Raw genomic sequence first — 16,182 nt, 5'->3', positions numbered from 1 at the left:
GTTCTATGCCCTTAGATGGAAGTGACAAAATGATGCAATAAGCCATCTGGACCATTTATATTCTCAAATTTAAGATCTTATCTGTTTTTTGAACTTATTTGAAATATTTTAAACTCTGACTCTATAGTAGTATATGTCATGCTAACACAATTAACCCCTGTGATAAAAAATAAATAACAATAAAAAATTTCATAAAATTCCTGTACTACAAAAAAGATGAATTTTTGTTTATGTGAATATATGTTATCATAATTGTTCTATTGTGCTGTTTAATGTTCTATGTTTCGATCTTAGTATGACTATATCTTTACTGATGTACTCTGGAATGATGTTAACTGGATGCAGTGGGTTGTATGTTGTCTGGCAGGAAGGAAGGAAGGAGAATTGTAAAGTTTTCTGGAGTTGTGTGCAAATGGAATGTATTTTGCTGAGTGAACATTGTAACTGATGGCAGCAATGCATTTAAGACTACTAACACTGAAAATTATATACACATCAGTTTGTTGTCTATGTTATTTCAAGAAACACGCCAACCTATAGGGTTTCCAGACCTACAAGAGAACCTGACCTCCAGACAGATGAAATTTAAGCAATAGGTTGAAGGAGATCCTTAAAAAACAAGGTCAATATTTTTTCTTTAAAACTACCACTAGACCCGGCCAACAATATTTTAACTCCATGAACAATTATTACAATTAATGGTCATCCAATGTGCGTAACAAAGTAGGTTGTTAAAATTCACATTAACTATTTGTGATCTATTACATTCAGCTAATTTTCCACATCATTCTTCATTTCCTTTACAGCAGTCCTCTTTCCCCACTCCATGATGAAAATTACTTTACTTTTGAATGCTGCAGGCATGCTTCTCTTATAAACTGTTATTTGTTGGGATCTACATTCATATACTTATGTTTGTTGGTGGTTTTAGGTCAACTGAGTGCAGTAGACAGAGTGTCATGAAAAGACTAACCTAAAATGGTAATGCTGAGGGAATCCAAATTATGAAGCAAATCATTAAAAGTACTGGTAGGAGACAAGTTTTGCTATTTGACAGCATAATAACTCATGACAGTAGAAATAATGAGGATATAACATGCAGACTGGCAATAGCAAGAAATGCACTTCTGAAAAAGAGAAATTTTTAGCATAAAATGTAAATTTGTGTTAGAAATCTTTTCTGAATGTGTTTGTCTGGCCTGTAGATTTATACAGAAGCAAAACATGGATGATAAACATTATAGCAAAGAAAAGAATAGAAGCTTTTGAAATTTGATGTTATAGACAAATGGTGGAGCTTCCGTAGTTATGCAGATGTGCAGAGGATTGTATATGAAAGACTGGCATGGAGAAATGACTCAAACCATCAGAACAGACACTGAGGTATCATTACACTGTCTGCAATCATTCCATCTTACCCACAAGTTAGTTGTCACCAAAATAGCATAAAAATGAACTGTTCACAAATTTGACAGTACATGACATGGATGACATTGTACATGGCAAATTAACTTGTGCCAGCAATGTGGCCACCTTATACAGCATTAAGATTGTGTATGGAACACATTTTGCAGTGGTCATATGATTCATATTGCATAGAAATGGAGCGAAGAAAGGCATAGGGTGTTATCAAGGAGGTGGAGTAAAAATATTGCTAAGTAACTTATTAACTGAGACCTCGAGTTTGTCCAAACATATTAATTGAAACCCAAAGTTAGTCCAGTGAATTATCAATAACTAGAATGGTGTCATCAGCAATGAAGAATAAACATTTTTGTAGCAGTTCTACTACACTTTACATGAAAGCAAAAGCTGCAGAAGTTTACCACGGATGCTGCAACAGAAAATTATGTTTTAAGTTACATTTCCTTACTGTATCACCACCAAACCATCAGCAATTCTCTGTTTGTCCTGGATTTTCAAATCAGTATTTTGTAGGATAACTCCTCTTACGAGAGTGGTTTGAAAAGTTCTCGGAACGGAATAGAAAAAAAATTACATCACTGAAACTTTTTTTATTTTTCAATGTTGTCTCCTTGTAGATTAATGCACTTACTCCAATGATGTTTCATTGCCTTGATCTCATTTAGAAAATGAGTTTCCTCCAGAACCGCACAATAGTTGTCAACTCCGGCTATCAATTCTTCGTCTGAAATGAATTTTCGAGCACCAAGAAAAATTTTCAGTTTTGGGAAGAGATGGAAGTCTGACAGAGCCATATAAGGTGAATAAGGCAGGTGTGGCAACAATTCATATCTTAGTTCGTGTAATTTTTCCATGGCGATGGCACATGTGTGCGGGTGCGCACTGTCTTGATGGAAGATGACTTTCTTCCTTGCTAAAACTGGCCTTTTTTTGAGCATCTTTTGTTGTAATTTGTCCAGGAGGTTAGCATAGTATTCTCCAGTAATTGTTTGCCAAATGGGGAGATAATCTACAAACAGAATCCCCTTTGCATGCCAGAACACTGATGCTATGACCTTTCCCACGAAAGGAATTATTTTTGCTTTCTTTGGTGGCAGAGAATCAGCATGTTTCCACTGCTTTGACTGTTGTATTGTCTCTGGGGTATAGTAGTGCACCCCAGTTTCATCCGTGATCGCAAACCAGTGCATAATATCTTGTTTGTTTCTCCTAAAATTCGCCAAACATTGTTCCGATATGTCCATTCTCATGCATTTTTGGTCCAGCATCAAGAGCCATGGCAGCCATCTTGCAGATAATTTTTTCATTTTTAATTCTCCAGTTACAATGTGATATACCCTTTCAGATGTCTGGCAAGTATGAGCAATTTCACGCACTTTCAATCAGCGATCCTCCATGATCATTTTGTGCATTTTTGCAAAGATTTCTGGAGTAGTGACCCACCTTGGTCGACCACTGTGCTGATCATCAACTAAAGTCTCCCAACCAAATTTACATTCATTTGTCCACTTGGCAACAGTCGAATATGAAGGAGCAGAGTCCCCCAGTGTAGTCTGGAAATCAGCATATATGTCCTTTGCCTTCATATCTTTCTTTACAAAGTACTTAATCACTGCTCAAATCTCGATTTTTTCCATCTTCACTAATCACAACGCAGGAACGACAACAGAGCCATGTCACCACCACAGCTCTCTTCCAAGAGCACTGACATGGCATCTGTTTACAGGCAACAGTCCAATGAATATCACGTGAACAACTCGTTGCACTAGCATTGACCTCTTGTGGTGATTCCGAGAACTTTTCAAACCACCATCACAATAAGCAAATGTTATACAGTAGTAAAGCTCTGGCAACAAGATTAGGAATAGAATAGTTCTGAAGCACCAGGAGAATAAGTGAGCAGTACTTACGGCAACAGTTCATTCCCATTAAAGTTCACAAAGATGCCTACATATACGGCGAGGATGGAGAGTAGCACACAGGCAAGTGCCACGGTGGCGAACTTATTGACAAACTTTACACCGATGAAAACGATGGTGCCCATTATAATCAGCAGACCAGTGCCGTACACCCTGAAGTTGTTGTACATGATGCTCGCATCTTTGGTGAAGTCGCCAAATATGGATGCACTTGGAGCCATGTATGTCTATGGAAAAACAAAGTTCAAGATTAACATTTTGCATTTTCTGATTCCTAAAGCACCTGTGTCCTTGAAACTTTTTGCTTGTACCATTTTCGGAACTCAGTGATTAATATAAACTTGTGGCATTTAAGATATTGACCTCAAGTATTTCATCAACCACTGAAGATAATGAAACAAGATTGTTTTTATACATGAGAATTCATAAAGGGGAAAGGATTTTGATTTGTGATCAATGTCCATGAGTTATCGAAGCAAATATATTTCCATAAAAGGATTAAAGGACTGTTGCGATTCTTTGAAATGCACCTTTCCTCAAAAAGTATTGAGGAATGTGCTAAATAACTTGAGGAATGCTTGAGGAATGTATTAAATACAAAACTAGCCTGGGCCATATATATATGTCTGACGTAAAATAAGTTAATGAACATAAGAACTATTCTTTACAGCAACACATGCCAACTTTCCATTTTACTGTGTCTTTTCTGATATATAATGATCTCTTACCTTCTTAGATTACATTGTCACAAAATGAAAAAAAAAGGAACACTTTGTGGACCACACTCAGTTTGGCCACACTGTATAAAGGCTAAAACTGCTGGCATACTGAAGATTCACCTGCATTATTGTGTATATGATGGGCACTGCTGTGGAGCCTGTGCAGTGTCCAAGGTTTTAATTTTCACATCTGATACATTCATTCTTTATGTGGTAGTTTTCTGTAAATCATAACAAGCATCACAGCAATATACATTACTTTAATTTCCTAATAACAATAACAACAACAATATATCTAAAAAGAAAGATGATGAGACTTACCAAACAAAAGCGCTGGCACTTCGATAGACACACAAACAAACACAAACAAACACACAAAATTCAAGCTTTCGCAACAAACAGTTGCTTCATCAAGAAAGAGGGAAGGAGAGGGAAAGACGAAAGGATGTGGGTTTTAAGGGAGAGGGTAAGGAGTCATTCCAATCCCGGGAGCGGAAAGACTTACCTTAGGGGGAAAAAAGGACAGGTATACACTCGCACACACACACATATCCATCCGCATATACACAGACACAAGCAGACATTTGTAAAGGCAAAGAGTTGAGTAGGAGAGACATGTCATCATCTGGCTGAATAGTGTGTACAGGTGTGTGTGCCCAGCTGTGTTATGTCTGGCTGCAACTCGGGACATGGCTGAACCACTTCTCATAGTGCTGTTGTGCATGGCACTGGTGCTGTACAGGTGGTAGGGTAGGGGATGGTGCAGAAGGTGCCTGGTATGCCTTTACCAGTTCTCTGGTGGTGAGACTGGGGATGAAGGGAGCAGGGGCAGTGGGGTCACTTCTGCAGCAATATCTGCTCCATCCTGCAGCATGGGTGTAGGAAGTCACCGTGGTAGTATTCTCCAGCATAGTTAATGTTGTTGGATAGTGTGAACTTGTGGTCAAGCATAGCACAGGTTGTTATCAATGAGTTTGATGGTAATGTCATATGATTTAAGTCTCCAAGGGAGTGCTGTGTTCACGTTGGCTGCCCACATACTGGGTCATTGTTCATGGTATGATGTTCTCCCAGAGAACCCATGCTGGTTCCAAGTGATTAATCAAAACAGTTGTTGGTTTGTGGTTAATTTGAATGTCAAATGCATGTGTACCTCTCTTTAGAACTTTGAAAGGTCCTGTGTATGGTGGCTTTAGCACTTGTGGTACTGTGCCACTCAGTAACATGACATGTTCACAATGTGAGAGCACTTCGTGTCTGAAGACCTTGAGTACTGAATCATGGCACATGAGGGTGGCTCTGAGAGTCCTGTGCCAATGCTCGACCAGCGTGTTACTCTGAGGGTGATAGGGTACAGTGCAGTTGCTTTTGATAAACAGAGGTTACACAGAGTGCCAAGCAGTGCCAGCTTCAACTGTCAGCCTTGGTCTGAAAGTTATGCTGCTTGACATGCCAAAACATGCAATCTACATTTCTACAAAGATGCGGGTGGTGGACTGTGCCCTGATGTGTCTGAGGGGAACCACTTCCAGCCACAAGGAAGCTCTTTTGATCTTTGAACGAAGATACTTGAATCCCTTTGACTCCAGGAAAGGCCAATGAGATCATGGCAGAAATTTCAAAATGACCAATTGTAGTTGTGTGTGTATTCAAATTTTACTTTGTTGGTATGGTACATGTGCCTGTGCCCAGGTGCAGTATTCACACTTGATGTTGCGCCAGATGAAATGTTCTGTAATGAGGTGGACGGTGAGTCTGACACCAGGGTGGGGCAGGCTGTGTTGTGAGCCACATATCGCGTGACCCATTGTTTGTGGCACAAATGGACAGATCCTGTTAAGAGAGACATCACAGAGAATTGTTGTTTCAGTCATTGGAATAGTGCATTGTTTGACTGACAAGCCAATAGCTTGTTGTACATAAATTCCATGATGTTTGCACTGATGAACTGGTTGGTGGCTAGCTTCTCATAATCGAATTGGACATGACACTAACTAATGGTAAGTAGTTGGTAATGAGATTATCAACCCTTTTTGGTCAGATGTACCAAACGGGGTAGCTTGTTAGCGTGGTACATGTGCCTGTGCCCAGGTGCAGTATTCACGCTTGATGTTGCGCCAGATGAAATGTTCTGAAGCCGTAGCGTATGAGGATGACAGTTCAAACCAGTGTCCAGCCATCCTGATTTATGTTTTCCGTGATTTCCCTAATTGCTTCTCACAAATGCCAGGATGATTCCTTCAAGAGGCCACAGTAACTTTCCTTCCCCATCCTTCCCTAATTTGAGCTTGTGCTCCATCTCTAATGAGCTCATTATCAATGGCACTGTAAACATTAATCTCCTCCACTTCGTCCTCCCATGTACTGGGGGACATCTGTAGTGTTCTTTGACGGATGCCATATGGCATCAACAAGTGCTTACGGGGTGTAAATATGAGGGTTGACTGAAAAGTAATGCCTCCACCTTCATAATTCTTCAGCAGTTGGCAGCATTGGTATTCGGCAGGTACTGGCTTGTTCCGTAGCCTTCTCTACAGCTCCAGTTGGCGGGAAGCCTTAGCACTGAACAGTTGTGTTGTTACAGTGTAAAGTATGGAACCCTGCGCAGACAGTTGGTCAATGCGATTTAAGCAACGTACAGTCACTGAATTCTTGACAGCAGAAGGTGTCACTCCACAGGAGATTCATCAGAGAATGAAAGCAGTTTATGGTGATTGTGTTGATATGAGTACTGTGCATCATTGGGCAAGTAAGTTTAAATATGTTGAGGTGGGAACATATGACCTGCTTGACAAACAAAGAGTTGGACATCCTGTGACAGCAGTTTCACAAGCAAAATGATGACAGATTGATTCAGGAAGATTGTCGTATCACTCAGAGAGAAACTGTAAGCACAATTGGCATTTCACAAGAACATGTGGGTCACATTATTGCTTTGCTTGGCTATTGGAAATCTGTGTATGTTGGGTACCCCGGATTCTGACTCCTGAAATGAAGGCACACAGACTTGAAATTTGCCAGGAACTCCTCTTGCGTTACAAGAATGAAGGTGTAACCTTTCTCCATTCAATTGTGACAGGAGAGAAAACGTGGGTACACCATTATGGCATGGTGACAAAACGTCAGTCTATGAAATATTAATTCAAAGACTCGCACCAGAAAAAGAAATTCAAGACACAGTCCTCAGCTGTAAAAATCTCAGCCACAGTTTTCTGGGATGCAGATGGTGTTATCCATGTTGATTTCCTTGACCGTGGAACAACAATAAATTCAGAGCATTACATCACAATGCTGCAAACTCTGAAATGATGACTAACAAGGGTCCGAAAAGAAAAGGGAAATGTTTCCCTGCAGCATGACAATGCCAAACCACACACTTCACGTGCCACCACAGCATAACTTCAGAGACTGAATCTCACCACCGTATGGCATCCTCCATACAGCCCAGATTTAGCACCATCCCCTTCCATCTGTTCCCGATAATGAAAGACGATCTGCGGGGACATCATTATGCTTCTGATGAAGATGTTGAGAGAACTGTGAGACTGTGGTTGCGGAAACAGAGTGTCAACTTCTTCTGAGACGGCTTCAGAAAACTTGTTCATTGTTGGCAGAAATGTATCCAATTGGTGGTGATTATGTGGAAAATTGAATATTGGCAATTAAAGATCACATTCAAAGGATTATTTCTGCGTTTGATTTATTAAAATATTCCCATCCAAACGCAATTTCATTCAACCCTGAAGTATCTCACCACCTCTTAATGAGCAAGAAGTTCTCAGCCAAAGGCTGACCATTTGGATTGAGAGGATGTAAATTCCTGTGAGAAGAACTGAAGGGGCTGTGCCTCACCAGCCACTATGGCTGTTGCAGTGTAGTGCCAATTGCAGTGTTGCCTGTGTCAGTGGTAACGGAGTTGCACATCTGGAATAGGGTGGGTCAAAATGATCACATGTGCCAGGTAATCCTTAGTGAGTTCAAATCTGTCCTAAATCTTTGCAGTCCACTTAATCTCCCTTCTCCCTTGCTTGTTAGATCCTGCCAGTGCATCGGCGAGAGCTGCTCGTACAGCTACTGCTTGCGGGAGGTGATGCCAGTAGAAGTTCATGTTTTATGGTATTAGCTCAGTCTGGGGTTCGTCTAACCCCAGCAGCACTATGTGACTGAGGAAGATACATTCTGCTATTCATTAACTGACATTTATCCTCTCTCTGATCACAACACCCCAGTCTTTGTGCATAGCTGATAAAACGAGAATGTCATCCAAATAGGCATACCAGAAATCAAACCAAAAAAGAATCCCATACGAAGTGCTACCATGTGTGAGCTGCATTCTTGAAGCCATATGGCACGAAAGATATTGAAAAAGACTTAATAGTGTGATAATCGTGATTGTTGCAATATCGTCCTTTTGCATTGTCATTTGTAGGTAATCTTTTTTACACAAGTTGAATGTAGACTAATGGGAAAAATAGCAACACTCAAAAATTTCGGGAATGCATCTGTCTAGTTAACATATTAAAGTGATTATTGCTGCAGGATCACAGCTTAATATCAGTGTGAAATGCCAGTATATTAATAATCAGTGTTAACCACTAGAACGTTGAATGTAACCATGTAAACATGCATGCATTGTGTTGCACAAGTGGCGGATGTCAGTTTCTGGGATGAAGATCCATGCCTCCTGCACTTGATCAGTCAATACAGGGATAGTTAATGCTTTTTGTTGATGACACTGGAGTTGTCGTCCGATAATCTCCCATGTGTGCTCGATTGGAGATAGATCTGGTGATCAGAAGGGTCAAGGCAACATTCTGACACTCTGTAAAGCATGTTGGGTTACAACAGCGTTATCCTGTTGGAAAACACCCCCTGGAACCCTGACCATGAATAGCAGTATAACAGGTTAAATTATCATATATCTAAAAACAAAGATGATGTGACTTACCAAATGAAAGTGCTGGCAGGTCGACAGACACACAAACGAACACAAACATACACACAAAATTCAAGCTTTCGCAACAAACTGTTGCCTCATCTTTCCTGATGAGGCAACAGTTTGTTGCGAAAGCTTGAATTTTGTGTGTATGTTTGTGTTCGTTTGTGTGTCTGTCGACCTACCAGCACAACAAACTGTTGCCTCATCTTTCCTGACGAGGCAACAGTTTGTTGCGAAAGCTTGAATTTTGTGTGTATGTTTGTGTTCGTTTGTGTGTCTGTCGACCTGCCAGCACTTTCATTTGGTAAGTCACATCATCTTTGTTTTTAGATATATTTTTCCTTCGTGGAATGTTTCCTTCTATTATAACCATATCATTAGGTTAAATTATCAGACTGACATACAAATTTGTAGTCAGGGCATGTGGGATAACAATGAAAGTGTTCCTACTGTCATACAAAATCACACCCTAGATATAGGCCCATTGTGTCTAGCCTGTAGACAGGTTGGTTGCAGGTCCTCAACTGGCCTCCTTCTAACCACTACAAGGCCATTACTGGCACCGAGTCAGAAACAGATTTCATCAGGAAACACAACAGACATCCACCCTGCCATCCAATGAGCTCTCTCTTACATCACTGAAGTTGCAAATGGCAGTGGAATGAACGCTACAGGGCATCTGGCTCGGATCTGTCCTTGAAGTAACTGATTTGTAACAGTTCTTTGTGTCACTGTGGTGCCAACTGCTGCTCAAATTGCTGCTACAGATGCAGTGCAATGCGTCAGAACCATACACCAAACACAATGGTCTTTCCTCTCAGCAGTACCACGTGGCCGTTTGTAACCTAGTCTTCTAGCAACCATATATTCCCCTTAACACCACTGCCAGCAATCATGTACAATAGTTACATCCTGCAGAAGGAACATCCAGCTCCTCATAGCCATGTTAAATGATCTCATTAAAACTCAGTTGTTGAGAATGGTGTGTTTGTCACCTTAAAAGACAGTCTTGACTATCATCAGCCCATCACATCGAATCTAAAAGCAACTAACACTCGCAACCGTATTTAATGGAAAGTTAATTTGCATCCTCATAGTGGCATTACTAGTGCCACTCTTACGCAACTGGCATGAAATCTGAAAATCTTTCAGATGTAGAAACACATCTAGCAACCCTTGTTTATGTTAAACTACTGCTTGGTGTTGCAATTTTTTCCCCATCAGTTTAGTTGCGCCTGTTTGTGAGTTCATGAAATCTTGTATATTGGGCTGTCATACTCCCTACTGGTGTTGAGAACTCTTTAGGCACCACAGAGTCTCAAAGTTGTGTCTTTTATCCATACTAATTTGATCGGTGATACCTAGAGCCTGACAGATGGGCGACCTATGCCTGCCTATAGCAATTCATCAATCGCTGTCTTAGCGGCATGTAAGTTATCCACTACCAATCGACGCATCTTGTGACACACTGGTGGCTGTCAGAATATGATGCACCTTGCCAATATGTATCACAGAAACTTGCGCCTTTGTGCGAGCATGAGTAGAAAGGATGGTGAGGTGCTGCGCATAGAAGCAGAGTGTACTGTACTAACATCTGTGTTATGGCATGTATTCAGGGTCATCAGATGTACAGGTGCTGCATGAGTGGGTGGAGGGGCATGGTCGGTCAGCAGGCTGAATCCAAGCATGCATCCTCACTCACAGCAGAGCAGTGGCTGTTTGAGATGACCCTGAGGTGCTGTTATGTCATGTAGGCATGGGGTTGTCAGGGTGACTAACCTTGGGATGCGGCAGAAGATATCGTGGTGCAGGAGCAAAGCATGTTGTATGTCCGGAGAGAGATAGAAGTGATGCAGGAAGTCATTTCTTAGGACCAGTCTCCCAGGTGTATGATCAAGGGGATGTGCGTATCCGTATGATTGTCAAGTGACTTGACAGTAAACATGACGCGACAGTTATGTGTGGTGGCACCAAACTGACGATGGTATCACAGCATAGCTGTGACCTTGAGAAATCCACGGCACCATTGCCTTTGCCGCCAGGAATTGCTGACGAGGTGTGTGGGCTGCTTGTTGCTCCTTGTGAGTAGGGGGGGGGGGGGGTTGGTGCATAATTGTGGAGTATTGGCTTGAGTCGTCCAGTGGGGTGTCCGGCAATAGTGATGGCTGCATGGTGTGGGATTATATGCGTTGCAGATTTTCAGGTGGTGCAGTTGTACTGTAAGCATTCTGTCCACCAGAGCCATTCGTTTTTCCAGAGGTTCAGCTTCCTCTGACATAACTGCCAGGTGTAGCAGAAGTTCAACGATAAAGGGCAGCCAAAAGGCAGCATCTGGCATGAGGTTAATGTCAAGAGTAGCACAGAATGAACTGATATGGCATTCTATCAGGCAACTGCTGTTCATGGGTAGCTTGTTTCAACTTTTGCTAGGCTGTTCATGAGAATCATTTTAATAGTGCAGATCTGGCTGTGTCACACTTGTTGTGAGTGGTTGGTGCTAATACGAGGTCACTGATTAAGTCGGTGTTTTCTGCCAGATGCCAAATCAGGGTAATGAATCAGGTGTCACGATCAGAAATGGCTAATGAACTAAAGGCACACTCCATGGTGGTGAACCTTAAAGTAGGTTGTTCCGGTCAAAATGGTGGCAGTTTAACCTGGGAACTGAGTGTGAGATAGGTAATGGCTGTGGTGCGGCATGGTTATGGTCAGCCAAGTTGATATTGATGACAACAAACCTTCCTGAGACTGCAGCGCAGTAGGAAAGAAGGCTCCTAAGTTGTCATAGTACCCGACTGGCTGTGTAGGTATATGTGAAGTGGGTGAACGTCCAATCACATATATATAAATCCTCGTGCAATGCATTTTGCAATTGATGTGGGGTCACTACTAAGGCAGTATTTCCCGACTGGGTGATGGGTAATATCGCAATAACGAAGTCAAGGAAGTTGATAGTGAATACACTTTATTCACAAAGTGCAATATATCAACATGTCTTCATCGTATCATGGCTCAGAACACACTGCTGTCTTTGACTCACCCACAGATATTCCTCTGCCCTCTGGCAAGCGATATACACTATGTGATCAATTTCCACACTCCTAAACATCCCTAGGTCCACTGTTTCCGAAGTGATATTGAAGTGGTAATGTGAAGGGACACGTAAAGCACAGAAGTGTACAGGCTAACCTCGTCTGTTGACTAGAGACCGCTGACAGCTGAAAAGGGTCACAATGTGTAATAGGCAGACATCTATCCAGACCATCACACAGGAATTCCAAACTGCATCGGGATCCAGATAGGCGGAAGGTAAGAAAACTTGGATTTCATGGTCGAGCGGCTGCTCATAAGCCACACATCACGCCCATAAATGCCAAACGACACCTTGCTTGGTGTAAGCAGCTAAACACTGGACGACTGAACAGTGGAAAAACGTTGTGGAGTGACGAATCATGGTACATAATGTGGCGATCCGATGGCAGGGTGTGGGTATGGCGAATGCCTGGTGAATGTCATCTGCCAGCGTGTGTCTATATCTACATGGATACTCTGCAAATCACATTTAATGCCTGGTGAATGTCATCTGCCAGCGTGTGTCTATATCTACATGGATACTCTGCAAATCACATTTAAGTGCCTGGCAAAGGGTTCATCGAACCACCTTCACACTACTCTATTATTCCAGTCTCAAATGGCGTGAGGAAAGAACAAACATCTGTATTGTACAAGCTCTGATTTCCCCTATTTTGTAGTGGTGATCGTTTCTCCCTATGTAGGACGGTGTCAACAAAACATTTTCGCATTCTGAGGAGACATTTGGTGATTGGAATTTCGTGAGAAGATTCCACTGCAACAAGAAATGCCTTAATTTTAAGGATGTCCAGCCCAAATCCTGTATCATTTCTGTGGCACTATCTCCCATATATCGCGATAATACAAAATGTGCTGCCCTTCTTTGAACTTTTTCGATGTACTCCGTCAGTTCTATCTGGTAAGGATCTCATAACACGCAGCAGTATTCTAAAAGAGGGTGGACAAGTGTAGTGTAGGCAGTCTCCTTGGTAGATCTGTTACCTTTTCTGAGTGTCCTGCCAATAAAACGCAGTCTTTGGTTAGCCTTCCCCACAACATTTTCTATGATTTCCTTCCAATTTAAGTTGTTCGCAGTTGTAATACCTAGGTATTTAGTTGAATTACCGGATCTTGCATTAGACTGATATACAGTGTAACCGAAGTTAACGAATTCCTTTTAGCACTCATGTGGATGACATCACACTTTTCGTTAATTAGGGTCAACTGCCAATTTTTGCACCATTCAGATATCTTCTGATGACTTTATTAGTCGATAAATGACAGCGTCATCTGCAAACAACCGAAGACGGCTGCTCAGATTGTCTCCCAAATCGTTTATATAGATAAGGAACAGCAAAGGGCCTATAACACTACCTTTGCAACGTCAGAAATCACTTTACTCGATGACCTTCCGTCAATTATTATGACCGTGACCTCTCTGAAAGGAAATCACAAATCCAGTCACATAATTGAGATGATATCCCGTAAGCAAGAAATTTCACTACAAGCCGCTTGTGTGGTGCAGTGTCAAAAGCCTTCCGGAAATCCAGAAACACGGAATCAATCTGAAATCCCTTGTCAATAGCACTCAACACTTCATCTGAATAAACAGCTGGCTGTGTTTGGTGCCAACAGTAAAATTCGGAGGCAGTGGTGTGCTCATGTTTTTCATGGAGGGGACTGCAACCCTTGTTGTTTTGCGTGGCACTATCACAGCAAAAGCCTACATTGATGTTTTAATCACCTTCTTGCTTCTCACTGTTGAAGAGCAATTGGGGGATGGCGATTGCATCTTTCAACACGATCGAGCACTTGTTTATGTTGCACGGCCTGTGGCGGAGTGGTTACACGACAATAACATCCCTGTAATGGACTGGCCTGCACAGAGTCCCGACCTGAATCCTATAGAACACCTTTGGGATGTTTCAGAACGCCGACTTCGTGTGAGGTCTCACCGACCGACATTGATACCTGTCCTCAGTGCTGCACTCCGCGAAGAATGGGCTGCCATTCTCCAAGAAACCTTCCAGTCTCTGATTGAACATATGCTTGCGAGAGTTGAAGCTGTCATCAAGGATAAGGGTGGGCCGACACCATATTGAATTCCAGCATTACCGATGGAGGGCGCCGCAAACTTCTAATTCATTTTCAGCCAGGTGTCTGGATACTTTTGATCACGTAGTGTATGTCGTTTCTGATATCCCCACATATCTATTGTATACATAGCTCTGTTACAGTCCTTAACAACACTCACCAGTAGTTTGTGATGCATTACAATACAGCACATAAGAAACTACACTTTGCTAAACCATAATATCAAATGTAGTGTAGGCCATACATTCAACATTATTATGTGCATACCTTAAAATTCCAGTTTTTAATTGGGGTGTTTTACACTATATCTGCTTCAGGTACAGGTAGTCAGTTCTGTACTACGCCATTTATGACACTGCCAATCTCAACTAGAAACTGTGTGACCCCCTTTAATCAAATGCTTTATCTGCTCCGCTTTTGGTTGTGTGTTGTTCATGTTCTTTTTTTGAAATGAATCTTTCTTCTTTTTTCTGGTCCTTATCCCATATCTTCACGAGGTTAGCTGTTTAATCTGGGTTTGGGAATCTTAGTTGTATAGAGTGGCCAGATACCCGTCCTGTAACTACACTACACGAAATTAAAATTGCTACACCAAGAAGAAATGCAGTTGATAAACGGGTATTCATTGGACAAATATATTATACTAGAACTGACATGTGATTACATTTTCACGCAATTTGGGTGCATAGATCTGAGAATTCAGTACCCAGAACAACCACCGCTGGCTGTAATAACGGCCTTGATACGCCTGGGCATTGAGTCAAACAGAGCTTGGATGGCGTGTACAGGTACAGCTGCCCATGCAGCTTCAACACGATACCACAATTCATCAAGAGTAGTGACTGGCGTATTGTGACGAGCCAGTTGCTCGGCCACCATTGACCAGACGTTTTCAATTGGTGAGAGATCAGGAGAATGTGCTGGCCAGGGCAGCAGTCGAACATTTTCTGTATCCAGAAAGGCCCGTACAGGACCTGCAACATGCGGTCGTGCATTATCCTGCTGAAATGTAGGGTTTCGCAGGGATCGAATGAAGGGTAGAGCCACAGGTCGTAACACATCGGAAATGTAACTTCCACTGTTCAAAGTGCCGTCAATGCGAACAAGAGGTGACCGAGACGTGTAACCAATGGCACCGCATACCATCACGCAGGGTGATACACCAGTATGGCGATGACGAATACACGCTTCCAATGTGCGTTCACCGCGATGTCGCCAAACACGGGTGTAACCACCATGATGCTGTAAACAGAACCTGGATTCATCCGAAAAAATGACGTTTTGCCATTCGTGCACCTAAGGTTCGTCGTGGAGTACACCATCGCAGGCGCTCCTGTCTGTGATGCAGCGTCAAGGATAACCGCGGCCATGGTCTCTGAGCTGATAGTCCGTGCTGCTGCAAACGTTGTCAAACTGTTCGTGCAGATGGTTGACCTGTCATCTCGACTGCTAGTGATACGAGGCCGTTGGGATCCAGCACGGCGTTCCGTATTACCCTCCTGAACCCACCGATTCCATATTCTGCTTACAGTCATTGGATCTCCACCAAAGCGAGCAGCAGTGTCGCAATACGATAAATCGCAATCGCGATAGGCTACAATCCGACCATTATCAAAGTCGCAAACGTGATGGTACGCATTTCTCCTCCTTACACGAGGCATCACAACAACGTTTCCCCAAGGAACGCCGGTCAACTGGTGTTTGTGTATGAGAAATCGGTTGGAAACTTTCCTCATGTCAGCACGTTGTAGGTGTCGCCACCGGCGCCAACCTTGTGTGAATTCTCTGAGGAACTAATCATTTGCACATCACAGCGTCTTCTTCCCGTCGGTTAAATTTCGCGTCTGTAGTACGTCATCTTCGTGGTGTAGCAATTTTAATGGCCAGTAGTGTACGTGACATGGTTTAGCTGTGGTTTTCCCTTCGCATTTCCACTTCGCAGTCACAACACGAACCATTGACTTGGGCAGCTTAAGAAGTGAAAGTCATTGAGCTCTCCTGACAAACCCTATCT

General features: G+C 42.3%; 1 protein-coding gene across 1 annotated transcript in view; it reads right to left on the bottom strand.

The window, feature by feature from the left end:
• LOC126088416 (solute carrier family 12 member 4) overlaps positions 1 to 16,182 on the bottom strand; it is a 233,094-nt gene that overhangs the window by 144,557 nt on the left and 72,355 nt on the right. The window contains exon 5 of the mRNA XM_049906556.1: positions 3,336 to 3,571. Coding sequence (XP_049762513.1) covers positions 3,336 to 3,571 — 236 coding nt within the window. The remainder of the gene's footprint in view (positions 1 to 3,335; positions 3,572 to 16,182) is intronic.

Source organism: Schistocerca cancellata, chromosome 6 (genome assembly GCF_023864275.1).
Source record: "Schistocerca cancellata isolate TAMUIC-IGC-003103 chromosome 6, iqSchCanc2.1, whole genome shotgun sequence".
In the NCBI taxonomy this organism is placed as follows: domain Eukaryota; kingdom Metazoa; phylum Arthropoda; class Insecta; order Orthoptera; family Acrididae; genus Schistocerca; species Schistocerca cancellata.
Note: the sequence above shows the minus strand (reverse complement) of the source record. Positions and strands in the feature narration are given on the sequence as shown.